The sequence below is a fragment of the Lontra canadensis genome, unplaced genomic scaffold (assembly GCF_010015895.1).
Source record: "Lontra canadensis isolate GAN:19392208 unplaced genomic scaffold, GSC_riverotter_1.0 scaffold5, whole genome shotgun sequence".
NCBI classification, from domain to species: domain Eukaryota; kingdom Metazoa; phylum Chordata; class Mammalia; order Carnivora; family Mustelidae; genus Lontra; species Lontra canadensis.
In genome coordinates this window covers 20,322,674-20,350,346 of record NW_022630999.1, presented here as the reverse complement: position 1 = coordinate 20,350,346, position 27,673 = coordinate 20,322,674, and the positions used below count along the sequence as shown (strand labels likewise).

The 27,673-nt window shown below is 38.9% G+C and overlaps 1 protein-coding gene across 2 annotated transcripts; it reads right to left on the bottom strand.

The window, feature by feature from the left end:
* Positions 1-384: 384 nt before the first annotated feature.
* Positions 385-26,877, bottom strand: MRPL22 (mitochondrial ribosomal protein L22). 2 transcript variants are annotated; one of them, XM_032851646.1, is made up of 7 exons: positions 26,812-26,877; positions 26,687-26,729; positions 19,966-20,101; positions 14,254-14,319; positions 13,393-13,470; positions 8,219-8,288; positions 385-725 (listed from the first exon to the last, which is right to left on the bottom strand). In XM_032851646.1, the coding sequence occupies exons 1-7, from the start codon at positions 26,837-26,839 to the stop codon at positions 514-516; spliced, it is 633 nt and encodes a 210-aa protein (XP_032707537.1). In that variant the 5' UTR covers positions 26,840-26,877; the 3' UTR covers positions 385-513. The 2 variants fall into 2 exon arrangements, with proteins under 2 accessions (XP_032707537.1, XP_032707538.1); XM_032851647.1 differs by lacking the exon at positions 19,966-20,101 and having other exon boundaries at positions 26,812-26,874.
* Between the last annotated feature and the right edge of the window lie 796 nt (positions 26,878-27,673).

The window sequence follows — 27,673 nt, the reverse complement described above, 5'->3', positions numbered from 1 at the left end:
AGTTCTAGATTAATGTATCTAATAAATTTCTGTAATTCCAAGGTGAAAATATGCCTCACCCACTGGCCTATGCCAACAGTGAAAGCAAAAATGCAACTACAGAATACCCTAAAATACATGTATCTATGCTCACCTCCACCACCTCCTCCCCAATCTCAAGAAAAAAATCAAAGGAAACAAGGACAAGCTTTCTTACTCTGCAACATTCTACTCAAGGCCAGTATCTAAACTGCCACCTGCAGGTGGCAAGTTTACATCCCCTTCCAAAGGTACTCAAAAAAGCCTTCTGAATTATACTGTTTAAAGCTGATTTCTCCTTCCAAGTTGCAAATGCATAAATATACCCAAAGGTTCAAAAGGGACGGGCAAATCCTTATAAATATTCATATAAAATTAGCAATTATACTTCATATTGCACTAACTCAGTACAAACCATAAAAAGCATTTGTCTTTAATTTCTGGTTTATAAGAAATAAATGGCAAAATAGGTACACTGCGGAGTCTGAAAGCCCATCACAGAGTGTGAATAATTGTCCGGTTGCGGAGCTCCTGAATATACTCTTTGGCGTGGGTGACTGCCGTCTTCGGTGCCTCACGTGGAGGTGGGGAACCTTCCACCAACTTCACAAAATAATGGCAAAAAACCTTCTCCATGATCCCAAAGCGACCTCTGCCATGGTATCGGATACGTTTCAGGTACTGGCCTCGCCCTGACGTCGACTCAGCTAGACAGGGAAGACAGAGAGAGTTACAGGAAATGACTGCATCCCCAAGACTATAGCTCATCACCTGAGCAATATCTGTCCATTCCTCGACTGGATTCTAAGACTCTATCAGTTCACTGGCTGATGAGAGCAGATCGGTCTCAAAACAAGTATCTCTGAAGTGCTTATTAAGGACCAGCCTCTATTCTAGGTGTGGAGAGAAAAGAGTGAACAAGACTAGCCAGGGCCTTGCCTCCACGCAGTGTACATTCTAGAGGAGAAAGAAAATAAACATGATCATTCCCGTTAGTGACAAGTACAATGAATTAAACAGTGATGTGGGAGGGGCACTTAGGTGGCTCGGTACTTAAGTGTCTGCCTTCAGCTCAGGTCATGATCCCACTGCCCTGGGCTTGAGCCCCACTGGGCTCAGCAGGGAGCCTGCTTCTCCCTCTCCAGCTTCCCTGTGCTTGTGTTCCCTCTCTCGCTCTCTCTCCGTCATAAATAAATTAAAAAAAAAAAAATATTTAAACAGTGATGTGAGAGAGACTGATGGGGTGCTGGAGGCAACATCAGACTAGTGGGTGTCAAGAAGCATCTCTGAGAGGGTGCCTGGGTGGCTCAGTGGGTTAAGCCTCTGCCTTCGCCTCAGGTCATGGTCTCAAGGTCCTGGGATCGAGCCCCGCATCGGGCTCTCTGCTCAGCAGAGAGCCTGCTTACCCCGCCCCCCACCCGCCTGCCTCTCTGCCTACTTGTGATCCCTGTCAAAAAAAAAAAAAAAATTTTTAAAAAAAAAAAAAAAAAAAAGGAAGCATCTCTGAGGAAGAGACATTCAATCTAACTAAGACCAAAATCCATCCAAATATCTATGGGCATGGTATTCCAGGTAGAGGGAAAAGCAAATGCAAAGATGCAATGGTGGACTTGTTTTATTTTTTATTTAATATCTAATATCTAATGTGCTTGGCTTGTTTTATGTTTTATTTAAATTTGATTTAATTAACATATAGTGTATTATTAGTTTTAGAGGCAGAATTCAGTGATTCATCATTTGCGTATAACACTCAGTGTGCATTACATCACGTGCGCTCCTTAATGCCCATCTCCCCATTACCCCATCCCTCCACCCACCTCCTCTCTGGCAACCCTCAGTTTGTTCCCTATAGTTAAGAGTTTCTCATGGCTGTCTCCCTCTCTGTTTTCATCTTATTCTTCCTTTCCTTCTTCTATGTTCCTCTGTTTTGTTTCTTAAATTCCACATAAGAATGAAATCATGTGATACTTGTCTTTCTCTGACTCATTTTGCTTAGCACAATACCCTCTAGTTCCATCCATGTCATTGCAAATGGTAAGATTTCATTTTTGATAGCTGAATAAAAATGCCATTGTATATATGTATATATATATTTTTTTTTTCTTTATCCATTCATTTGTTGATGGACATCTGGGATATTTCCATAGTTTGACTGTTGTCAACACTGCTGCTGTAACACTGGGGTGCAGATGCCCCTTCAAATCCCTATCTTTGTATTCTCTGGATAAATACATGGTAGTGCAACTGCTGGGTCTAGAGTAGCTCTATTTTTAGCTTTTTTTTTGTTTTGTTTTAAAGATTTTATTTATTTATTTGACAGAGAGAGATCACAAGTAGGCAGAGAGGCAGGCAGAGTGAGAGGGGGGAAGCAGGCTCGCCATTGAGCAGAGAGCCCGATGTGGGGCTCGATCCCAGGACCCTGGGATCATGACCTGAGCTGAAGGCAGAGGCTTTAATCCACTGAGCCACCCAGGCGCCCCTATTTTTAGCTTTTTGACAAACTACTCCATACTGTTTTCCAGAGTGGCTGCACCAGTTTGCATTCCCACCAGCAGTGTAAGAGGGTTCCCCTTTCTCTGCATCCTTGCCAACATCTGTCGTTTCCCGACTAATTTTAGCCATTCTAACTGGTGTGCTGACTTGTTTTAGAAACAGAAAAAATACCAGCCTGCCGAAGCACAGTAAACAAGGCAAAGAGTGGTACAAACAGGGGAAAGAAATCAGTGGTGAAGACAAGGTTACCAAGAGCCCTAAAAGCTGAGGTAAGGAGTTTTTATTTCATTCCAACTATGGTGAGAAGGCCCCTGGAACCAAAAGTTCCCAAATGCTGGTCCTCTGGCTACATCAGACTAACCTATGAAACATATTTTAAATGCAGCTGCTGAGACCCCATCTCTGAAGATTCTAATTTACTGTATTTGGGGTGTACCTTGGAAATTACATTTGAACAAACACCAATCCTCTTCCCCCAGTAACTCTGATTTATAGCCAGTTTTAGGAACTCCCACATCACAACTGCTCCCTCATCTCCCCTCCCCAATTCTGCACATCAATGTCTGACCCTGTAAAATTAAAAAAAAATTTTCAAATACTAGTTAAGAAGAAATCTGTTCACCAGTTTTCACCCACAGTGAATCAGAGGAATATCCATCTTCTGCTATTTTCTGAATTTATTCAGTCAGTAACTCCTTGAGTTAATAAAGCCTTTTAAAAAGCCAAAACCTATAGAAGACATATCAAATTAATCCACTTCAATACTCACCATTCTTATATTCTTACTGTGAAATAACTTTATAAATACAGGGACGGTGTCAAAGTATACGCTTGATAACCCTCTAACTACAGTCCTCTCATAAAATGGGATTCGACAGAACCATCCTAGCTTGGCCAGAGAGAAAACTAAGGATGAGAGTGGTTAAGAAAATTGCCTAGGGCCTCTGTGAGATAAGGAAAGAGCTACTGTCCTTACACCAACTTCATCACTGGGCACTAAAGAAATGTGTTTGAGGAATTACCAAAGAAAAAGCCAAATTACACAAATCACTTTAGAATGAAGTACCATTAGTTCCTCTGGATCCACCTGTCAGGAGGAAACCCACAAATAAGCACAATGAAACTAGAAAAAGTGTAGAAATCCTCTAAAAGGCATTTTACAAACACAATCGCTGCTTCTATCCAAAATTGCAACTCTACTCAATTTGAGCCCCATTTCCAAATAGCCTGAGGAAAAGGAACACTACTCCAGTGAAAACAGTATCTGAATTAGCTAACTATGCAGTACTACATAACCTATCCAAGCACAATGATCGGTCTACCAGGGTCTGTGTTAACCACCATTTTCCATCTCCCCCAAATACGTAAGAGCAATCATCAATAACTGCTAATTGCCAGTCATGATTTCATCCTAAAGCCATAAAATACCATGTGCTTATCTTGGAGCACATAATGCCACATTTTCTTATGCCAGAACAAAAGCATCAATTCTTCTGAACCACCAGGATTCTTTAATACACTGTAATGGTAATATGCAACACAGCCACCATGAGGTCAGAATGAAATCAGGACTTAGGAGTATAGATTGCAAATTGGTTTCTGGTCTACCCTCCTCCAGTCTCTTTTACTAATTCTGTATGTGAGGAGTTTAAGTGCATTTATATAGAACCATTTCAATGAAAATGAAACAATAAATAGAAGCCCACCGTGCTGTGGCTCTGTTCTAACCAAAACACGAGTAGGGAGAGATCCAAAACTGTGCCATTCATTCACTCACCAAATTTTTCTAAGTTCCTGCCGGGTGCCAGGCTCCACCCTGGGCTGCACCCTTGCCCACAGCACAATTTAAAAACCACTGTTTTAGAGTTAAAAGTCTTAAAGCACTGCCTTAGTAACGTAAATCTCCTACCCCAAAACTTTCTGTGCATCCTCTTCACTATCATGTGAACCAAATTCCACAGCCTGCCATGCTCAGCCCTCTGGATCTAGGCCCAATCCACCTTTCAGTTTTATCTACTCAAGGTCAACCCTCTGCCTCCTTCAACTATTCTACTCACTGGACCACACAATCACGGCTCATTCCAACCTATGTGCTTTAGCTCCTGTGCTTATTCCACTCTGAACATCTTTCTCTTTCAGATGCCCAAACACTTATCTTCCAAAGCTAAACTCTTCTAGAAAATTACCATCACTTTTCTAACCGACACTGACCTCCTCTTCTCTACTCCCACTATTTACCTATATTACTCTTTTTGGTCTCAAACCATATGCTACCTTATCTGAATGTTCATGGCTAATCTGTGAAAGTCACTTCTTCAACCAAACTTCTGTATGTCTTTTGTATTTCCCCTAAAGTTCATATGCAACAAGGAATAGAAATGATTTTGAAATTACAACCTCTGCTAATTAATATTTTTTCAGTATAGCTATCTGATAAACTTGCTCAAATTCTAAAATAAAGTTTCAAAGTTTTCCAAGTACACACAGTACTAGTGACATGTATCACTTGTTCCTACTCAGAAACGCAATTTATAGATCCTTCCAAAGGACTACTACTGTCAAAGAACAAATAACACTCAGTGTGCATTACAAAGAACAAAACTATATGAACTAAATGTCTTAAGTTGCTTTAATAAGATAGACCATCACCTAACTGTATGGACAGTATGCACGTGGAAGGTACTCAAAAACTTTCTGAATCAGAGAAAAAAACATTAAGACACCTCAGAAATGGGAACAGCCTAAAGATTATGCCAACTCCCTGCTCAGCAGAGAGGCTGCTTCTCATTCTCCCACTCCCCCTGCTTGTGCTCTTTTTCACTCAATCTCTCTCAAATAAATAAATGAAATCTTAAAAAAAAAAATTATGCCCAAGATGATGCTCACCTAAAGATGATGCCCCATAGGTATCAAGAATATTTAAAATACTGTCAATATTTCCTATATACTAGTATTTAGGTAAATGTGAATCTTGACATTTTAAAATTGGAAACCCTCTTCCCCCTTCATCACTCTTCGCCCAGAAGACTGATTTACAAAGTCAGTCAATCACTTTCCCTAAAGTAAATCACTTTAGATGCTATGAATCACTAAGCAGTGACATTTTATTAGTCCATGTCCACTTGTTAAGGTCGGTTCACAGTGCCATTAGTCATCATTTTAAGTTTGAAAAGGAAATGAATTTTCAAAATCTGTGGTTATGCTACACCAGGTATTAGCTTTAGACTGATGACAGGCATCTGAAGGAATTACCATATAATGAGAACACACACTACCAAAAAAGCACTTCCCTTAAAATGCCTATACTTACTTATGTCAAGAGACTGAGGAGCCACTGCTGAGCTGAAATTGTAGCCAACAAGTGACTAGTCTTTCAAAACTCTAAAAGACATTTATCCATAGAATGAAATGTCTAGGCCTTTTCCAAGAATACGATGAGAAAAATCATTTTCTTGTATTTTATAGGTACAAATCACTGGGATTTTTATTCAACAAATAGCTCTCCAAGCCTCTCCCCTGAGGTTTCAGACCCAGTGGGTCTGCGGTGGGTCCTGGGAATCTGTATTTTTTTTTACTAAGAACCTCACATGATTCTTATGAGGAAAGTTTGACAAAACCAAAGATAAAATGTCTGACACGTCACGGTAAGATACTTCATCTTCCTAAGGGCACTCCTCTCTTTTACCTTCATAAAAGGATTAGGCAGCAAAATACTTAGCAAATGAGTTTTTACAATCATAAGACAAATCAAAATTTATCAGCCCTACTCGAGAAGAGATTTTTACACAAAACTAGATGAAAAAAGGGCACAGGTACAGTAGAGATTTTTCAGTAGAAATGTGCACAAGGAGACGGATGAATTAAATGCCCATTCGTGTAGGAATGGTTAAGTTTACTTCTGTGGACTTTGCTCCATTTGGGAAGACAAGATTAAGCTCCTCACTTTTTCTCACTTTACTAAAATTACTGAAAAGGATTTAAAGACAAATTCTATTTCATTTGTATCTGAGTTCCATTACAAAGTCTGTCTGTCAGCTAAGAAGACCATATTCCTATGGCAATGAGTAAAAGTAATTAAGTCGGATTTGATATGCAGTCATAAAGCAGGAAAGGTCACCAAGAGGTTCTAAGCAAATGGTCTCGCTCTTCATCCATTTCATCTCTTCCAGTGATTCTGGGCCCGCCCTGCATTATTTATTCATGCTGAAAAAGCGTATGAGTAACTACTATGGCCCTGCAGCTTCTGAGATGCCATTTTGATTCTCTCTGTATCTATTCATGTATCAGAATATCATCAGTCATACAACAGTCAGCTGTAAAATAAGATGTTTCAATTGAAAATCAGAACTCATTTGAATTTCAGGATAGCTGTGCTTGCCAGCATCAATTCCAGGTGAGCTGAGGTTAAGATTTTAACTTCACCAGAATAAACATCTCCAGTAAGGTGGAATTGCAACAAAGTAGAAAATTAGATGATTTGTTTTTACCCTAATTGTTAAAAAATCATAATGCACAACTAATTTTTCCCATAATGATTCAGCCTTTTCTCCTCTAGTTGGAGAGTAGCAGTAACCCCTATCTTCAATTTAAAATATCTTCAGTTCTCCTTACACATAGGTTTGGCAGACTGCGAAAATTTTGCTTCGACATCAACATCACTGTTTGATTACAAAATTGCTGAGGTTAGGAGTAATTGCTGCTGAAGTGAGAGGAAAACAGCAACTCCACCCACCGCTTCGCTTTACTCTGGTGCTGAGAGGGGGGCAAGGGAGCTTTGTAATAAGCTTTGTAATAAGCGTTCATCTCTTTCTAGAAAGAGCTGTACGAAGGTATGCGACAAAAAAATCCCTCACATTTGTATGGTGCATCATGCTTCCCAAAGCATTTTCACTTACATTAATTTAATTTGATATGGAACAAGTACACAAAACCTGAGATAATGCTTCAGAATGTAGTAACAAAGGAAACCAAAGACATCTGGATCATCTGAGCCTTGGGTTTTACAATTCAACAGATTTCCCATTCTGCTGATTGGAAGGTTAAATTATGGGACACCTTTATGGATTAGGCACCTGGCTTGGCCCATCATAAATAAATACTCTTTAAAATCCACCTGTGACTCTTTATTTACCTCCTTCAGGATTGACAAAGAATTTATTTTTTTAAAAAATCACTCTGGGGTGCCTGGGTGGCTCAGTCGTTTAGTGTCTGCCTTCCGCTCACGTCGTGACCTCAGGGTCCTGGGATGGAGTCCCAGGTCAGACTCTGCTCAGCGGGAAGTCTGCTTCTTCCTCTTACTCTCCCCCTCTGCTCTCTCTCTCTGCTCTTCCTCTCTCACCCAAATAAATAAATAAAAATCTTTTAAATAAATAAATAAATAAATAGTTCTGTTCCTTCTTCGTTTTATCATGATTAAAGGACCACTCCATGTACCATCATCTTGGTACCCATTATTAAGTAATTATTGGCAATAGGTTTCATGGTCTCATTCACATTACAGGACAGGTAACAATAAAGCAGTGAGGTTATTACCATTTATAACAGACTAACATTAGCATGCTGAAGGCAGAAGAATAAGCTATTACCAGCAATTTTCACTGGCAAACCCAGTCCTAAGTAGTTAGGTATCAAAGACTATTGTTAGATAATGAACTCAGCATCACTATTGGAAGACATTTCCCAATGCTAAGAATATTAAACATCTTACCTATATATAAATTGGATCTGAATTCCACATTGTGGTCTCTCACTGCCATATCTTGTGCTTCTAAGAGAACCTTAAACAAAGAAAAGACAGGCATTGATATGGCTGACCCTGAACTAAAATGGAATTAAATTTCTCATTTCTTACTGTTATCTCTATAATATGACCGCTAATCACATGCCTCTGTTTTATAGCCAATTTTAAAAAAAGAATATTAAATGATAACAGTACTAAGGAGAAGGGATACACTGAGCTTTCCTTCTTCAGACAAGAAATGCAAATGCAGGCAACACGGTCCATCCTGCTAAGTGTACAATGGAATGTATGAGCTGGAAAGGAGGAAACAGCAGCACTGGTAGCAGTACTGTTGGTGATAAGCATTATGCCTCTGAGTCAGAGATTGTCAAAAAGTTCAAGAAGCTTAAGAGCTAAATCATATGGAAAATTCTTAAACTTTGGATCCAAAATAACCATTAAACATCAAACAAGTAGAGAAAATCATACTTGAAAATTTTAAGAATTATTAAATTTACATCTAGATATTTTTAATTAAGTTAACCTGCTCCAGAACACATTTTTTTTTTTTGAAGATTTTATTTGACAGAGAAATCACAAGTAGGCAGAGAGGCAGGCAGAGAGAGAGGGGGAAGCAAGCTCTCTGCTGAGCAGAGCCAGATGCGGGGCTCCATCCTAGGACCCTGAGATCATGACCTGAGCCGAAGACAGAGGCTTAACCCACTGAGCCACCCAGGCACCCCATCCAGAGCACATTTTTAAAAATAACAGAAACCATGGGGTGCCTGGGTGGCTTAGCTGGTTAGGCAACAACTCTTGATCTCAGCTTAGGTCATGATCTCAGGGTCGTGAGATCGAGCCCTCTGCAGACTCCATGCTCAGCAGAGTCTGCTTGGGATTCTTTCTCCCTCTGCCACTCCCCTTGTTCGCTCATGTACGCAAGCGCTCTATTTCTCTCTCTCTCTCTCTCAAATAAATAAATACATAAATCTTTAAAAAAAAGCAAAACCTAGATCTTTCACTCATTTAAAGATAAAGAATACAATACAAAGCTGAGTACACACACAAAAAAATACTTAGTCATTGCTTTCTGAACTAAATTAAATATAGGCATTACAACGGAACCTCTTGAAGTCTGAACCAATCGATCTCAACTGTTGAACTACTAAACTAAAAAGATCTCATTTTAAGTGAGAACTAACTGATATGGAGAAAATACTGCTGATATCCCCAGATGTCCTCAACCCAGCATTTTGAAATAAAAACGCCATGTATCCACATTGAGGAACGTAGGAAATGCAGGGACATGGTTTAGGGGAGAAATGGATTACAGGTGCTGCAGAGGAGAGGGAGCCATTGTTGCAAATAAGAGTGAGAGAAGAGTACATGGGAATGCACAAGAATGTTTCCCCACAGCCACTGGCTTGGAAAACAAGAGGGGCTGAATTTTGTGAGTTCTTACAAACAGTGGGGCTTAATGCCTATACTTTTAATGGTCATCAGGGTTGGCTGGGAATAGACCCCAGAAGGTACTGTACCACCCCTGGAGAGAAGGCAGGTAAACAACCCAGGGGAAGACATCATGGAAATAGTGATCTGAAGAGCACCCGGGGCACACAGTGGGGAGATTATTCACTTTTCTCAGAGCACTTCCCTGAGAGGCAGCATTCACAGAAAAATCTGTGAACAAAGGAACAAACAAAAAATCTGTCATTTTCCCTCCCCAACCCTCAGGATAAAATCAGAACCACCTCAGGGAAGCACTAAGCACCAACAATGACTGCCTAATTTGCCTCCACCAAGACTCAACCCCCTGTGATCTGGTGGGACTGCCCCTCTCAGTGAAGCTTGCCTCAGACCCAGTGGGGCAAGCCCCTCCCCCAGAAGACCAGTACAAACCCCTGACTACATCATGTCTCCCTGTTTTGCAGGGACTTAGTTCCAGTAGAGATGGTGACACGTCTCATTTCACAAGCAGACCAGAGAACATCTAGTTAAAACTTGCCACATTCAGGCAAGGGACCAAACACTGCCCACAACAGGCAAGGAGAACCTCTGCAGATGACCCAAAGGATAGGACAGCCAGAGCACAACAGAAGAAGGCACAAAGCACACACCAAAGACACTCCCTGAAGCACCAGGCCATGGGCACTACTTCATCTCTTCTTCATAAAGTCATTACTTTCAGGAACAGGAGACATAACTAGCTTTTCTAACACATAAGAAACAAGAGAATTAAACAGAATTCAAGATGGAGGAATTTATTCCAAATGAAAGAACTAGATAATAGATAAAGCCATAGCCAGAGATCTAAGCAAAACAAATATAAGTAACATGCCTGACAAAGAATTTAAAGCAATGATCATAAGGACACTCACTGCACTTGAGAAAAGAATGGAAGACATCAATGAGACCTGTAGCACAGAGATAAGAGTTAAAAAAAAAAAATCAGAGATGAAGAATGCAATAAAGGAGATTGGAAACAGGCTTGATGCAATGAACAGCAGGCTGGAAAAATCAGAGAAATGAATTAGTGACCTAGAAGACAAAACAATGGAAAATAATGAACCTGAACAAAAGAAAAAAAGAATAATTACGGGACATGAGAACAAACTTAGGGAACTCGGTAACTTCATCGAAAATAATAACATTCACATTGTAGAAGTCCCAGGAGAAAAGAAAAAAGAGGGGGAAGAAAATTTACTTCAAGAAATGACAGCAGAAAACCTCCTTTATCTGGAGAAGGAAACAGACATCCAGATCTGGGAGACACAGAGAACTCCCATGAAAATCAACAAAAGGTGGCCAACACCAACACTTATTATAATTTAATTCACAAAATATAGTGATAAAGAAAAAAATGTCAAAAGCAGCGAGACAAAAGAAGCCCTTAACCTACATGGGAAAACCCATAAGGTTAGCTGAAGATCTCAACAGAAACTTAGCGGGCCAGAAGAGAATGACATGATATATTCAATGTGCTGCGTAAGAAAAATCTTTAGCCAAGAATACCCTATCCAGCAAGGGTATCATTCAAAATAGGAGAGATAGGTTCCCAGACAAACAAAAACTAAAGGAGTTCGTGACCACTAAACCAGCCCTGCAAAAAGTTGTAAAGGGGACTCTTTGAGTGCAAAGGAAAGATCAGAAGTAACAAAGACAAGAAAGGATCAGAGAAAATCTCCAGAAACAACAACAAAACAAGTAATAAAATAGCAATAAATACACATCTATCAATAATTACTTTAAAAGAATCAATTATTACTTTGAATGTAAATGGACTAAAAGCTCCAATCAAAGACAGGGTGTCTGAATGGATTAAAAAAAAATCCTATTTATATGCTGCCTACAAGAGACCCATTTTAGTCCTAAAAACATCTGCAGTTGAAAGTGAAGGGTGGGGGCACCTGGGTGGCTCTGTGGGTTAAGCCTCTACCTTCGGCTCAGGTTATGATCTCAGGGTCCTGGGATCGAGCCCTCCATCAGGCTCTCTGCTCAGCGGGAAGCCTGCTTCCCCGCCTCTCTCTGCCTGCCTCTCTTCCTACTTGTGATCTCTCTTCTGTCAAATAAGTAAAATCTTTTAAAGAAAAGAAAAAGAAAATGAGGAGTGGACAAACATTTATCACACAAATGAATTTCAAAAGAAAGCCAGAGTAGCAATTCTTCTATTGGACAAACTGGACTTTAAAACAAAGACTATAAAAAGAGACAAACAAAGGCATTATATAATCATAATCCATCCAACAAGAAGATATAACAATTGTAAATATTTATGGACTGAATATGGGAGCACCCAAACACACAAAACAATTAATAACAAACATAAAGGAACCAATGGATAATAATACAATAATACTAGGAGACTTTAACAGCCCTATTACACCAATGGATAGATCATTTAAATAGAAAATCAACAAGGAAAAACAGTTTTGGATGACACACTAGAATAGAGGGACTTCAGAGGTATATTCTGAACACTCCATCTTAAAGCAGCAAAATATACATTCTTTCCAAGTGCACATGGAAAATTCTCCAGAATAGAGCATATATGAGGTCACAAGACAGGTCTCAACAAATGTAAAAAGACTGAAATCATACCATGCACCTTTTCTAAAGACTATAACATTATGAAACTAGAGGTCAACCACAAGAAAAGATTTGGAAAGACCAAAAATATGTGGAGGTTAAACAACATGCTACTAAACAATGAATGGGTCAATCAGGAAATCAAAGAAGAAATTTAAAAAACACAGGGAGAGAAATGAAAATGAACACACAACAGTCCAAAAACTATGGGATGCAGCAAAAGCAGTCTTCAGAGGAAAGTATATAGCAATATAGGCCTACCTCAAGAAGCAAGAAAAATCCCAAATAAACAACTTAACCTTATACCTAAAGGAGTTAGAAAAAGAACAAACAGTGACTAAAGCCAACAGAAGGAAGGGGATAATAGAAATTAGAGCAGAAACAAATGATACAGAAACTAAAAAAATAATAGAACAGATCAAAGAAACCAGTAACTGGTTCTTGGAAAAAATCAACATGACTGATAAATCTCAACAAAAACAAACCAACAAATGCCACGTGTCTAAAATGAGTCAGCACAAATGCAATTAGCACATTTGCACAAACTGATTCAGCTACATTCAGCTACATTCAGAGGTGGAAGGGTCTTCAGAAATCTTTTAATCCAATTCCACCCAGTTTACAAATAAGAAAAACAGAACCAGACAGGTTAAATGCTTTGCCCATAATCACATTACAAACTGTCACAGAAAAGACAAGACTAGGTCTCCTGAGTCCCAGAAAGTGCTCTTTCCATCCAATTACATATAAAATCATAAGCTCTCAGTTACGGAACTGGCCAAAACAAACAAAAAATCAATCTTCTAAAAAAATCTATCAAGTCCCAAATCACTAAAACAAAGATTTATCATACAGATACAGGAAAAAATGAATAAATGTCTGGTGCAAATAAAAGCATCTCCAGAAAAAAAAAAAAGTATTTAAGGTACAACATTCCTAAGGTACAAGGACACTAATAAAACTGAGTGCCCTGAATCTGTATTATATGAACTATGCATTTATACCAAGGAATTCAGGATTTAGGCTAAGCTTACTAACACCAGCAAGACAGCTATGCACTCCTTCCCCACATTTACCTCTTTAATTATTTGGGCCCCCTTTTTGTCACTGAATTCTAGTTGAGCCAAAGCCTGGTCAATGGACATTCCTCGTATCTAGAATTAAAGAGTAACAGACAAGAAAAGATGAATTAGTTTACAAAATCAAATCTCCCTTTGCAATGAGAAGAAAAGCCTTACATAATACAAACAACTTCTAAGAATAGTTAACTAGTTATATGTCAATTATATCTCAATAAAAGTGGAGGGGGCACCATTTTAAAAATTAAAATAAAAATAGCTAACAAAATGTAGGCAGAGAAGAAGAAAACAAGTTTGAGAAGGGATGCCACCCTCGTTAAGTCAAAAATCAAACAAATATTTTAACCATAACACCTCGATTATAAATGTTTTAGTAATATTGAGAGAGCAGACATAACAGAAATCACAGAGTGGCGAGCACCACATTAGGTGTGAAAGTCATCTTCTTCTATGGGATAAGTATATTTTATTTATCTGGGGCTTTGTCTTCTCTCACAGATTAATTTTATCCTCCCAGGAAAAATCTTAAAAAGCAATGGTTTTGAAATAGGTTGAATCAACTTTTAAGATAAATGAGCTTGCTTCCTAGATTCTCTTAGCTTACAGATTCCTGACGCTTTTGGGCTAAATATCTATGTATCCAACGTGATTCGGTTTCTCAGAAGAAAGGTAAAAATTAAGCAAAATCACTCATCTCTGAGCAATCATTTGTGGATTACCTACCAACTGTTTAAACATGTAATTATATTCCTCACTTTTGGGAGAAATCAGGACAAATTTTTTCAGTTTTTTAAATCCTGGGGGAGAATTCATAGCTTCTTTTCTTAAGTATTATATGGTAATGTCATTTTGGCTTACCAATTTTGCCAAATACCACATCTTATCTTTGCTGTATTTTATTTGCCTTCGACAATGGTAGATTTCCTTGCAAATAGGGAGAAGAAAAAAAAGAAAAGTTAGCAAATTTATCAAAATAACAGTAACATACACTGTTAATAAAGCTTTAAATTTTATGCCTAATGAAAATGCTGTCACAAGAAATAAAAACACTAAGTTGTATTTTTCCCAAGTCTCACTATGTTAAAAAGATCATTAAGGCAGTGATAGAAGCCACAAAATGGCTACTTTGTGCCAATATTTGCAACATTTCTATCCAGAGGAATAATAAAAGATCTAAACGAAAACATTAAGCTAGATAAAAGAACAAAAGAAAAGGTACAAGAAAAAGAGTTTCCTATCAGTGGGGAAAATAAGAGAATATGGTGAAATGGACAAAATAACTGGTTTCACAGGACACTGAGGTATTTGGTCAAGAGCACAGGTCCTAGAATCAGACGGCCTGGGTCTAAATTCTAATTCTCTCATCTACTGGCTACAGAACCCAAGCTCTTTAACCTCTCTGCCTAAGTTTCCTCTTCCTTGAAATGAAGATAATAGTACCAACCTCATAAAAATATACTGAGAATTAAAGAAAATAATCTATGCAAAGAAAGCATTTTGCAGTGCCTAGTACCTGGTAAGATCCTAGTAAATGCCAGTTTTTATTATCTTCTATTTAGAGTGGTAAGTATATCCCATTTCATTTTTTTAATCAATCATTGATTATACAATTTACAGTTAACAGAGTACTTTTCAGGCCCATTATTTCATTTGATCTGACTCTAGAGTTGGGAGAGAAAACACTTTATGATCCTTTCACAGGGGTACCTGGGTGGCTCAAGCATCAGACTCTTGGGTTTCAGCTCAGGTCACGATCTCAAGGGTTGTGGGATGGAGCCCCATGCTCGGCTCCATACTCAGTGCAAAGTCTGCTTGAGATTCTCTCTCTCCCTGTTCTTCCTCCCTCCTCTGGTCGCTCACTCTCCTACTCTCTCTCAAATAAATAAATACATCTTTAAAAAAAAAATCATTGAACAGCATATCAAGAACTAATGATATACTATATGTTGGCTAATTAGATTTAAATTAAAATAATAATAATCCTTTCACAAAGTAAAAACCAGAAATAAAAAATCAGAAAAATCAAATGACTTATCTAAGACCACAAAGTTTGTGAGAGACAAAGCTACAAGTCAAAGTGCCATACAGGAAGTATATGAAGTCTCTAACACAATGTCTGACAAGTGTATCTTTAAAGTTTCCCTAGGACTATAAAACCCACATTCCTTCCACTACACCATATTGCCTCTTTAAAACAATTAGAAAACATTTGTCATGGCAAACAATAGAAAGGAGACCTCAGAACTTTCTAACATTCTGACTCCTGCTAGAAATTTTCAAATGCCTTAGAAACAGCAGTTTCTCCAGTGGCCATCTTTTAATATGTAGCAGATTTCATTTCAGTTGCAACAGAAGCTGACAGGCTGAAAACTGTAGCAACAGCCCAATTACATTTTCAGCAATAAAGTGTCCAAGGGAGCACTGGAGAAGAAAGAAGAACTGTCATGACTGATAATATTCACCTGCAAAAATTAATATACACAATAAAATCTTTTATGTAGAAACCCTTCAATTCTTGGTTTCCCAAGATGGGCTACCTCCAAACATGAACTGTATATGATTATCTTCAAATTCTGTAAAAAAGATATTGTACTCCTGGCAGGAGCATGGGGAAGAAAGGAATCAAGTATTTACCCAAAAGGAAGAAAGTTATCTAATCATACTCTTTCAAAACAAAAAAGCTCAACATTTCCTTTAGGCAGGTGCAATGTCTAAAGGCATTTTCTAAAGATAAACCAGACGAACCTATCATAGCAAATCAATAAAGTGGCAGAGCTGGAGATCAGGAAGTCCAGTTAAATGTCACTATTAACCAACTTATACAGTAAATTAGATAAAGTTAGGATACAATATGCAAGGTAGTAATTCAAATGAAGTAAAATTAAGTCTAAATTATGAAATGTCTAAACCAGTAACTTTTAAAGAAACTAATTTTAAAAAGCATATAATAACTCCAATGATTAAAAAAAAAAAAGTGTCACCTAATGGGGCACCTGGGTGGCTCAGTCAGTTAATCGTCCAATTTGTGATTTCAGCTCAGGTCACTATCTCAGTGTCATGAGACTGAGCCTCATATGGGGCTCTCTGTGTTGGGCATGGAGCCTGCTTGAGATTCTCTCTCCTCTCTCTGCCCCTTCTCCCACCCCACCCTCCCCACTCCCACACTCTCTCTCAAAAAAAAAAAAGTGTCACCTAGGGGTACCTGGGTGGCTCAGTGGGTTAAAGCCTCTGCCTTCAGTTCAGGTCATGATCTCAGGGTCCTGGGATGGAGCCCCACACCCCCTCTCTCTCTGCCTGCCTCTCTGCCTACTTGTGATCTCTGTCTGTCAAATAAATAAATAAAATCTTTGGGGGGAAAAAGTATCACCTAGTAAGAATCCAAACTAGGGCTTTATGGGAGTCACATGACTTATAAGTATGACTTACTATCAGTATGTCAATCCATAAATTAAAAACATGCCTCCTACTGAAAGGGTTGTTCAAACAGTTTTGATATAGGCTCACTATATTTTTAGTTTATTTAACATAGCTTTCTTCATAGATATTGCAAAAGTAAACCCAAGCCCAAACTAACAAGGGCTGACTATTATGAATAAAGCCATTTAATTTCTCTCTGGCTCATTTTCTTCACCATGATGAAGCCGCAGGTAAGATAAAAGTCTACATGGGATTCTACATTGTTTGGAAATTGGGGCTAGCTAAGTTGGGAAAATAATCTTAAAGATAATAGGAATGGCCTAAAATATACCTAAATTGGTGACATTCATTTTAACTTACTGCTATAGATTTACTCATGACTGATCCACTGTTCTTCTTTTTTAAAGATTTTATTTATTTACTTGAGAGAGAAACGAGAGAAAGAACATAAGCAGGGAGGGACAAAGGGAAAGGGAGAAGCAGGTCCCCGACAAACAGGGACCCTGATGCCAGGCTCAATTCCAGGACCCTGGGGTCAGGACCTGAGCCAAAGGCAGACGCCTAACCAACTAAGCCACCCAGGCACCCCTGATCCACTCCACTTTAACTGTATATTTCAATGCTAAAGATCAGAATGAGTTAGAATGATAAATATTACCTGACTCCTCCTGATTTTTTTTTCAAAGATTTTATTTATTCATGAGACAGAGAGGATAAATCATGAAGAGGGGCAGGGGGAGGGGAGAGAATCTTAAGCAGACACTCTCTGAGGGCAAAGCCTACTTCTAGGCTCAATCTCACATCCCTGAGGTCATGAACTGAGCCGAAACCAAGAGCTGGACATTTAATCACTGAGCCACCCAGGCACCCCTGTCTGACCCCCTTCTAAATTAGAGATAAAACTAATTTTTAAAATGTTTGCAGTTAGCAGACTGTCAAGGTCACACTGCACATAATGACAGTATAAGAACCATGTGGCTAGGTATGCAAACTACTCCATTATTAAGCTAGTATTTAATGAAAGGCATTAATATTTCAATCATAACAGGTATAAGCGATGCACCAAGTCAATTTAACAAGCACTATTTAAAGTCAGAAAATGTTAAAGTATTTTCTAAAAGTCAGTTTGTTCCCAAAAGGATTATTCACACAAACAAAAATCTATGCTCTACTGTTAACTACCTAAATTTTGCCACTAGAGATATATCCTGAAGTGCATTTAGTTTAATATTCAAAAAGACTAGTACTATAAATACAAAATTTTGCTTTTACATTCTGGACCTGACAAATGTTGTTATGATTTCTTTCTCAATTAATATCTAAGTTCAAAGAGCTCAAGCAAGAAGTAAAGAAAGCTCATTAATAATAAGAAATATTTTTTATGGGGCGCCTGGATGGCTTAGTCGGTTGGGCAGCTGCCTTCGGCTCAGATCGTGGTCTCGGGGTCCTGGGATCCAGCCCCTCATTGGGCTCCCTGCTCAGCAGAAAGCCTGCTTCTCCCTCTACCTCTGCCTGCTGCTCTGCCTACTTGTACTCTCTATCTCTGTTTCAAAAAAACAAAAACAAAAACTAAAACCTTAAAAAAATAATAATAGGAAATATTTTATATTTGTAGAAATATGTAACTTTTCCTAAACTTTGGTTAATTATAAAATGGAATCAATACCTAACAGCACACATTCTGTCACAAATCTAATTTTTAAGTTCTGATGGAAAAATAAAATATGAAAGTTAGAAAGAAAGTTATCTGTTTAAACTATTAGCATCTCTATTCCCCCAATGAGGGGGGAGCTCTTTAAATCAATAAATTAACTCCTCTAAATAAGAAAAAAAGAAAACATAAAACTGTACTAACTCAGACCAATACTTACCAATTGAATCCTAATGAAAGGCAAGCTGTCAAATCCATATAAAAACTAAGCAAATGACATTACTTAGATGATATTGATTATACACCAGCCTTAAATCCCAAAGGCCTTTAAAAGATGTTTTCTGAACTGAATGATTTATAATTAACACCACTGAATGTATTAATAAGTTATTAATTAATTATTCTATTTTGAAGCACAATTTATTTTCTTAAGGATTCAAATGCTTCCATCTTGTTTATGCTATCATTACTTGTTTAAGCTTTTTAACAGACACCTTTGTATTCTACAGCAAATTCACATCAAGCTAGAAATTAGTCTTGTATCTCAGACTAGAGCACTCACAAGCAGTTTGGAGAGGGTACAAGAATTCCAAGCAGCTAAAAATGAGAGAAAACTCAGTATCTCTGGGGCGCCTGGGTGGCTCAGTGGGTTAAAGCCTCTGCCTTCGGCTCAGGTCATGATCCCAGGGTCCTGGGATCGAGCCCCACATCGGGCTCTCTGCTCAGCAGGGAGCCTGCTTCCTCCTCTCTCTGCCTGCTTCTCTGCCTACTTGTGACCTCCATCTGTCAAATAAATAAATAAAATCTTTAAAAAAAAAAAAAAAAACCTCAGTATGTCTGAAAGGAATCCAATGATTAAATTCAAACTAGACAAAAAAAATCACAACTAAGTGTGTCTATATTCAAATTTAAGACTTTGGAAAACCAAATATACAATTTTAAACATGGTCAAGGGTTTAAGTCATCTTTGCCAACTCCTCATGGTTCACTACCAATAATGCATTAGCAAGCCTCTTAAGGGTCAAAATCTGTCAGTATGTCCAAGCTATTAACTTAGTTACAAAGTTGAGGCCCCCAAACAGGAGGTTAAGTCACGGCAAACAAGTAAAACACAGACAATCTTTTAAAACTACCAAGAAGATAAATCTAGAATGTCCTCTGCATCAATCTAATGATCACACAAATTGTGGTGTATTTTTTCCTTTTCTTAACGTAGAACAATAAATCAATAAATCAACCACATAAGAGTAAGTGCTCTAAGAGATAATTTCTTTAAAAAAAAAAAAGATTTCATTTCTTTTAGAAAGGGCGTGCACTCGAGGAGAAGAAGGTAGAGGGGAAGGGAGAAAGACTCTGAAGCAGACTCTGCACCACGCTGGAAGCCTAATGCAGGGCTCAATCCCACAACCATGAGACTGACCTGAGCTGAAGCCAAGAGCTGGATGCCCAAATGACTGAGCCACCCAGGCAACCCAAGAGATTATTTCTACCCACGAACTTACTGCTGGTCTCCGAGGTTCTCCAGGCAACTGTGGAGGATAAACAATTTTATTCTTCTTTTCCCATTTTCGAGAAATATCCAGAGACCCACTTGTGTGGATATGTGATTGGGGTAAAACATTATGAGATGAAAAAAGCCTGTAAAACAAAAGACAGAGTCTTTTCCACAAATCTCCTGAACCACATCAGCTCCATTTTGTTCCAAACTCTTTAAGGATCAAAGTGGAAACAGTCTAGATGTTCATTAACAGAGAACAATTTTACATAAAATACCATAAAGAACTAGTTGACTGAAAGCTAAGAGTAAAAAGTTGATAACCAGCATAAGTCAAATAATAAACAGATATTAACTCAAGATCTCTTGCCCTGACTGGCCAAAAAATACCAACTCTCTAATATAAGCCAGCTCAGTCCTAAAACAGACTTAAAGAAGCATACAGTAGATTCCTAACTTAACCTGTGGAATTCCCGTTTTGTGGAGTAGACAAGAAAAATCACAGTATTTTGTAAACCCTAAGAAATTAATAGATAAAGCTGGCATCACATGCCTCCTGAGGAAAGAAATCATTACCCACCATCCACAAAGCAGTCTTTCTGCAAGAAACAAACCTGAATTAATGGAGCTTCTAGATTCAATACAGGAAATGCAGAGACAGGGAACTTGTTAAACAATATGAAACGCATACACTCAGCAAAATCCAGGCTGTACAAATTCTACAAGACAAACAGCCTACTTTCACCAACAAATAAACTACAAGGGGAAAAATAAAGAGCTAAATAAAGAACCTACTGATTAAGAGACTTAAAATATCAACTAATTTCAATATGTTGATTGCAATTTTAAAAATACAACAGTTATTTAACCATTGGAAATTTGAACATTAACTGGCTATTTGATACTTTTTAATGAGATACATAGTGAAATATTTATGAATTCAATAATATGGTGTCTGGGATTTGTTTCAAAATATGATGGGAGGGGCGCCTGGGTGGCTCAGTGGGTTAAAGCCTCTGCCTTTGGCTCAGGTCATGATCTCAGGGTCCTGGGATCAAGCCCCACATCGGGCTCTCTGCTCAGTGGGGATCCTGCTTCCCCTCCCCTCTCTCTCTGCCTACTTGTGATCTCGGTCTGTCAAATAAATAAATAAAATCTTTTAAAAAAAAATCTATTTTCCTCCTAGCTCATTTCTCCTGCTCTACCTCAAGTTCACCATTTTACATCCTGATATTAAGATCAGTACCATCAAAATACTTGACAAAACCTTTGCCATCCACACTTAGGTTTCGCTATTTTAACTGAAAAGCATAAGACTAGGATACATGATGTTAGCAGAATTTCCTAAAAAAAAAAACAAAACAGAACTACAAGCCAAGGGATGAGAACAGAGACTGTGGAATCAAGTAAACCTGAGTCTAAATCTTTTTTTTTTAATTTAATTTCTTTTCAGTGTAACAGATTTCATTGCTTATGCACCACACCCAGTGCTCCATGCAATACGTGCCCTCCATAATACCCACCACCAGGCTCCCCCAACCTCCCACCCCCCTCCTCTTCAAAACCCTGAGATTGTTTTTCAGAGTCCATAGTCTCTCATGGTTCATCTCCCCCTCCAATTAACCTGAGTCTAAATATTAACTCTAATATGATATAAATGACCTTAAGGAAGTCACGTAACTTTCCAGAGCTCAGTTTTCTCATTGGTAAATGGAATAACAACCATAATTACCTCACAGGCTTCTTAAGGAGCTCAAGTAAGATACTTTAAGTAAAATACTTAACCTGACACTTAAAAGGGCTCAATAAAATCGATGTTATTACTTTTAAAATGAGAAGAATAATGCTCACTTTATTCTGTCGGTGGTGGATAAATAATTAATGTACTGCACCCTAGAGTGTCCAGCACATGATAAACACTGATTAATATTTATTTTAAATCAGACCCTCTGAAGAGTTCCTCTCTCCTGTTCTCTAAAAAACTAAACACTGTGAACTATAAACTTTATATTATACAATTTCAAACCTTCTTCTCAAGTTTGTAATCATGACTGCTTGCTTCTGTGCTGCTGTAATTCAGGGGTACACTAAGTTCATCAACTCTTTGGGCCTCCAGTTTTTTATGACAAGAAGAATTGGAGTACATCATCTCTAGGGGCTCTCTGAACCTTAATTCTATCTTGAATCTCATGGTTGACACAAGATTACAGGAACACAAATCCCTTGGCTTCTATTTAAGTCTTCTTCAATGAAATCACTGTTAGACCAACCAGTCTGAAAAAATGCTCTAGGGTAAGACCTGTGCTTTCTGTATCCATCATATCTAGCACAGTGTCTTATACTCAAATCAATACACATTCAATGAATTAAATATGGTGCTTAATAAATTAAATACATTATGAATAAAAAAGGACAAAGATGTCTGAATACCTACAATACTTTCAGGGCTCAAATGGCTCGTAAAGTGAATTATCAAGTGAATACTAAACAACTATAATCAAATTAAATTAAAGTATTACTCCAGGGGCGCCTGGGTGGCTCAGTGGGTTAAGCCTCTGCCTTCAGCTCAGGTCATGATCTCGGGGTCCTGGGATCAAGCCCCGCATCGGGTTCTCTGCTCAGCAGGGAGCATTCTTCCCCCTCTCTCTCTGCCTGCCTCTCTCTGCCTACTTGTGGTCTCTCTCTGTCGAATAAGTAAGTAAAATCTTAAAAAAAAAAAAAAATTACTCCAAACACAGCACTTAATTCAGGAGTGTATTAAATCAAAAGCTCTCTCCTGATCGACTGTTGGAATACCAAATTAAAACAGAAAATGAAGAAATTATAAAGTAAATAAAAAATCTTTAATTCAACACTTAACTACCTAATTCAAAACCTACAACTTTTGAGACCTTTTTAAGTAAGAAATACCGTGAAGACTCACTAGAGAAAATGAACTCAAGAAAAGGAAATTTGTGGAATTAACAAAGGAGAACCTGAGTTATTTACAGAAGGAATCCATTTCCTTCTGTAAAATTTTTTCCAACAAATATTAAATTTTAAGTCTGCCTAGCACCCTAGATCATTGTTGGCATTCTAAAGAATCAAAACTAGTTAAAACCTTTTTTAAAAAATGAAAGGCATCCAAGACTAACTTTTAGTTACCTTTCATTTTGAAAGTCAAGTATCATTACTGATATTTATTATATCCTTTCATTTATTGGGAAGTTCAAATCCTTTTAGCTTCAGGAAGGTAGGCCTGAACCAACTCTCCAAAGTCCCTGTACACACATGCTGTGTGTACACACGGGTTTCCACACTGTGGTGAGACTGTCAGACCTCAAACAGAAAGTAGGTGGTAAGGGTGCCTGGGGGGCTCAGTGAGTTAAAGCCTCTGCCTTCAGCTTGGGTCATAGATCCCAGGGTCCTCTGCTCAGCAGGGAGCCTGCTTCCTTCTCTCTCTCTCTCTCTCTCTCTGCCTGCCTCTCTGCCTACTTGTGATCTCTATCTGTCAAATAAATGAATAAAATTTAAAAAAAAAAAAGTAGATGAGACTAGCATATGAACTTCCTTACTGCTGTTACTCTCATGTCTTCCATCTACCAATATTTAAGGATTCAGTTTGAGTGTCACTTTTCAAATTCTTCCCATAGTCATTAGACATGGAAAAGTAGCAGATACAAAGCCAACTTTAGGATTAAGAATTCAGATAAAACAGTATCTGAGTTTCTAAAGTCACAATTTGAGGGGCACCCAGGTGGCTCAGTCACTTAAGCGTCTGCTTTCAGCTCAGGTCATGACCCCAGGGTCCTGGGATCCAGTCCCACATCAGGCTTCCCGCTTGGCACGAAGTCTGCTTCTCCCTCTGCCTGCCACCCTCCCCACCAACAGCTCACACCCACGTGCTCTCTCTCTCTCTCTATCAAATAAATAAAATTTTTTTAAAAAGTCACAATTTGAGAAATAATACTTCCTATCTATTGCTCAAAGTTCATTTTGAACTTTAGTACAAGGTACACCCAAATCCCAAGTGAAGATAATACTGGCCTCTGGCTCAACATGAGAATATCATGTTGTTATTACATGCACCAGGTAAAAAATTCTTCGTTCTCAATTTACTTCAGCTAATATTAAGTTAATCGCACACTTGAAAGTGAAATAAAAGAACATTCTCTATCTTGCCTCAGTTAGAATCTAAAATAAAGGACTGAAGTGATACATATATTGTCATAACTCAATATAATTTCATTTTGTGAAAGTCAAGGACAATCAAACAAGGAAACAAGAGTTTAGCAAACAAACCAAAAAAAAAAAAAAAAAAAAAGAAATTCCAGCAACTTTGAACCATGACAAACTCAGAAGTTTCTCAACCTCCCTAATATTTACACTGTGGGCCAGATCATTCTTTGTTGTGGGGACTGTCCCATGTCTTGTAGGATGTTTAGCAGAATTCCTCACTTCTAGCCGCTAAATGACAATAGCACCCTCCACCTGAGTTGTGACAACCAAAAACGTCTCCAGACATTGCCAAATGTCTCCGGGGCTGAAGGTAGTGGATGGAGGCAAAATTGCCCCCAGGTGAAAGTCACTATTAGCTAAAGTGACAGGAAAAAGGGGGGTGGGGAGGGGCAGACAAGGGATTTTGCAGACTAAGGAGCATGAATTCTCTGTTCCAAAAGGTTCTTGTTATCATGTCATACCCATGTGGATGGTTAATAAGCCAGATTTTCAGGGAGCCTGGGTGGCTCAGTCAGTGAAGTGTCTGACTCTTGATTTAGGCTTAGGTCATGATCTCAGGGTCCTGAGATCGAGCCCCACCTCCGGCTCCATGCACCATGGGCAGTCTGCTTGGGATTTACTCTCCCTCTCCCTCTGCCCCTCCCATCTCTCTCTAAAATAAATAAATAAATATTTAAAAAAAGAAAGTCCAGAATAGAGATTCATAAAAGTATATAACGTCAGGGCTAAAAAGAGCCTTAGGGATTATCCAGCAAAATCCTGTATTACATAGATAAAAAGACTGAAGACAAACTGCTTAAGTTGCTTGCTCAGAGCTGCCAAGTGTAAGTCAGTGCAGGACAGTTTAAGCCAACAAACATTACCAAATATTCACTTTGTGCAAGACCCTAACCTGGAACTATAAAGAGAAACGATAAGTTCATACTTATCCAGGGTATACAAGCTGGTAAAGGGCACAAAAACATAACATGAAGCCACTATTCGAGACACACGTGCTAAAAAAAGAGATTAATTTCTTTCCTTTCGAATGAGATCCAAGATTATCTATATAAGAAACATATGAACAGGGTTTAAATAATTAGAACTCATATTATAGACAGGAAGTGAAGGCACAGCATGAAAGCCAAGAAGCAAATAAATAACAGCACATTCAGGTGAAGTAAGTAAATTAGCATAGCTAGGATGGAATAATAAGAGACAATCTTAAAAAAATGCAAAGTATAGACAAATCCTAAGGGGCACTGCCTCCCATTTTCTTCTTTAGCCCACCTCCGGGGTCTCCTGACCAAAGAACTGGAAACAGAGCTAAATATAATGTGAACTCAGTAACAATTTATAATGATTAAAAACAGTAATGGCAGTTAGAATTTAGAATGGGATTGTTACATGCCATACACAATACTAAACACTTCATATGCATTACCTCATTTAATCCTCATAAAAAATCTATGACATAGGTACTAATATTACTCTCCTAGCATATGTATGTACTAAAACTTAGAAAAGAGAAGTAACTTTTTCAAAATCATACAGTTTAAAAAGTGGATACACACCCAACTTATCTGTCCTGGAAGCCTATGAACTAAACCAAAATAAATTCCAACAAATGCGCCGATCAGATAATTTATACTCAGATTATCAATCTCCAACTATCAATAGCTGTACTGCATAAGAGGGTAAGAGGGAGGAGAAGGTGGCAGATAAAGACTCCTTGACAGTTCTAACTTAACTGCATTCCCTAACCTTAAAAAAACGCATTTGTCCTGAGGTCTAAGAATGCTCTAGAGAATACAGTATAAAGCTTTAAAACTTCCAGTGATTTGGGGAAACTTAGGAAAAGTCTTTTTTTTTTTTTTAAGATTTTATTTATTTGACAGAGAGATCACAAGTAGGCAGAGAGGCAGGCAGAGAGAGAGAGAGAGAGAGAGGAGGAAGCAGGCTCCCTGCGGAGCAGAGAGCCCGACGCGGGGCTCGATCCCAGAACCCTGGGATCAGGACCTGAGCCGAAGGCAGAGGATTTAACCCACTGAGCCACCCAGGCGCCCCAGGAAAAGTCATTTTACTCTTTAATTTCCTTGTCGGAAAAATGGGCCCATCAATACCTACACTATGCAAGATATTATGAGAATGAGATGATGCATATAAAGCGTTTAACACAATGCCAGACACGGTGTAAAGCGCGGTGATCTACAACACAGTCCCTGCTCAGGGAAGCAAGTAACCAGAGAGGTAACTGGAAAGGTCGGACGCTCACACGGTTGAGAGAGTGTAACCATGTTCAGAGATTATTTAGAGAAGAGATTTACAATGTCCCCAAACAGGTTATCCTGATTCCCTCAGAGCTACGGCGATGGAATGACGGAGTGACCAAGCAGAGACTGCCTATCTCGTTGGCTTCCCCAGCCCCGGAGCCTCAATGCCGTGGGTGGCACACTGGCGCGCTCAGTAATTAACTGACAAACTGGGAAGGAGGCCTTGAGCCCTCTGAAACTCCGATGTGAAAGACTTACCCTAAGGCCAGCTTCCCCCTCAGATTCTGCATCCATAATGTACCTGAAACATTAACACAAGCGGTCAATTCAGACTCCCACCTCCACTCCCCTCTACCGCGCCTAAACCACTAAGAAATCCCTACCCATACGTTCCAGCACAGACGCCGCCATCTTTCTCCCTCCCCCGCTACGGGAGCCTCCGAGTTCAAGCACTGTCTGGACAAGGCGCATGCGCAGTCCTCAATTTGCCCTCCCCCGCCGGAGACGCAGCAGTATTTACACCCGCGATGCTGTCATGGAGACGACCGCGAACACACCGCCTGCGCTTTGGGTGTGATCCGGCCAGCCTTGCATGGGAATGAATGACTTTAATAAAGCCCAAAACTAGTGAGTTTCCGGACATTCATCGAGATGAAGAAAGATTGAGAAACCTCACCTCATAAATGGCAGGAAAGATTATAGAAAAGAGACGGTGAACCAGCCACCTAACCTGGGTGGGCCTCAGTTTTCTTCTCAGCAAAACAGAAATAACTATCCCTACAACACAGGCTTGTTGTGAAGATCACTAGAGATCGTGTGGAAAGCTCTACAAAGTACAAACAGCTCAAACACAAAGTATGATTACTAATTCCCATATTAATCTCCAAGCTGACCTCCAAGAGATAAATTAATACTCATCGGCAACTTGCTACCATATATGCCCGGCAGGCGTTTCACGAAATCTATGTATTCCTCGTAGCAATCCAACAAGGCATGGATTATCATCTTCCTTCAAATGAGGAAACAGATTAGGATAGATTAAAGTCTCTCCAACAGCTGGCAAAACCACTAATTCAATCTGGGGCTGGATGCCTCCAAAATTGGTCCTCCTACCCACAGCCAAAATATATGCTTGACCTCTCTACATAAGGACAGCTATTTCAGGTTTCGTTCGCTGCCTGTGCAGGAGTGCCACTTACCCTATGCAAACAAGCAATACAGGAGTAGGAGAGTGCAAGCGCAAAA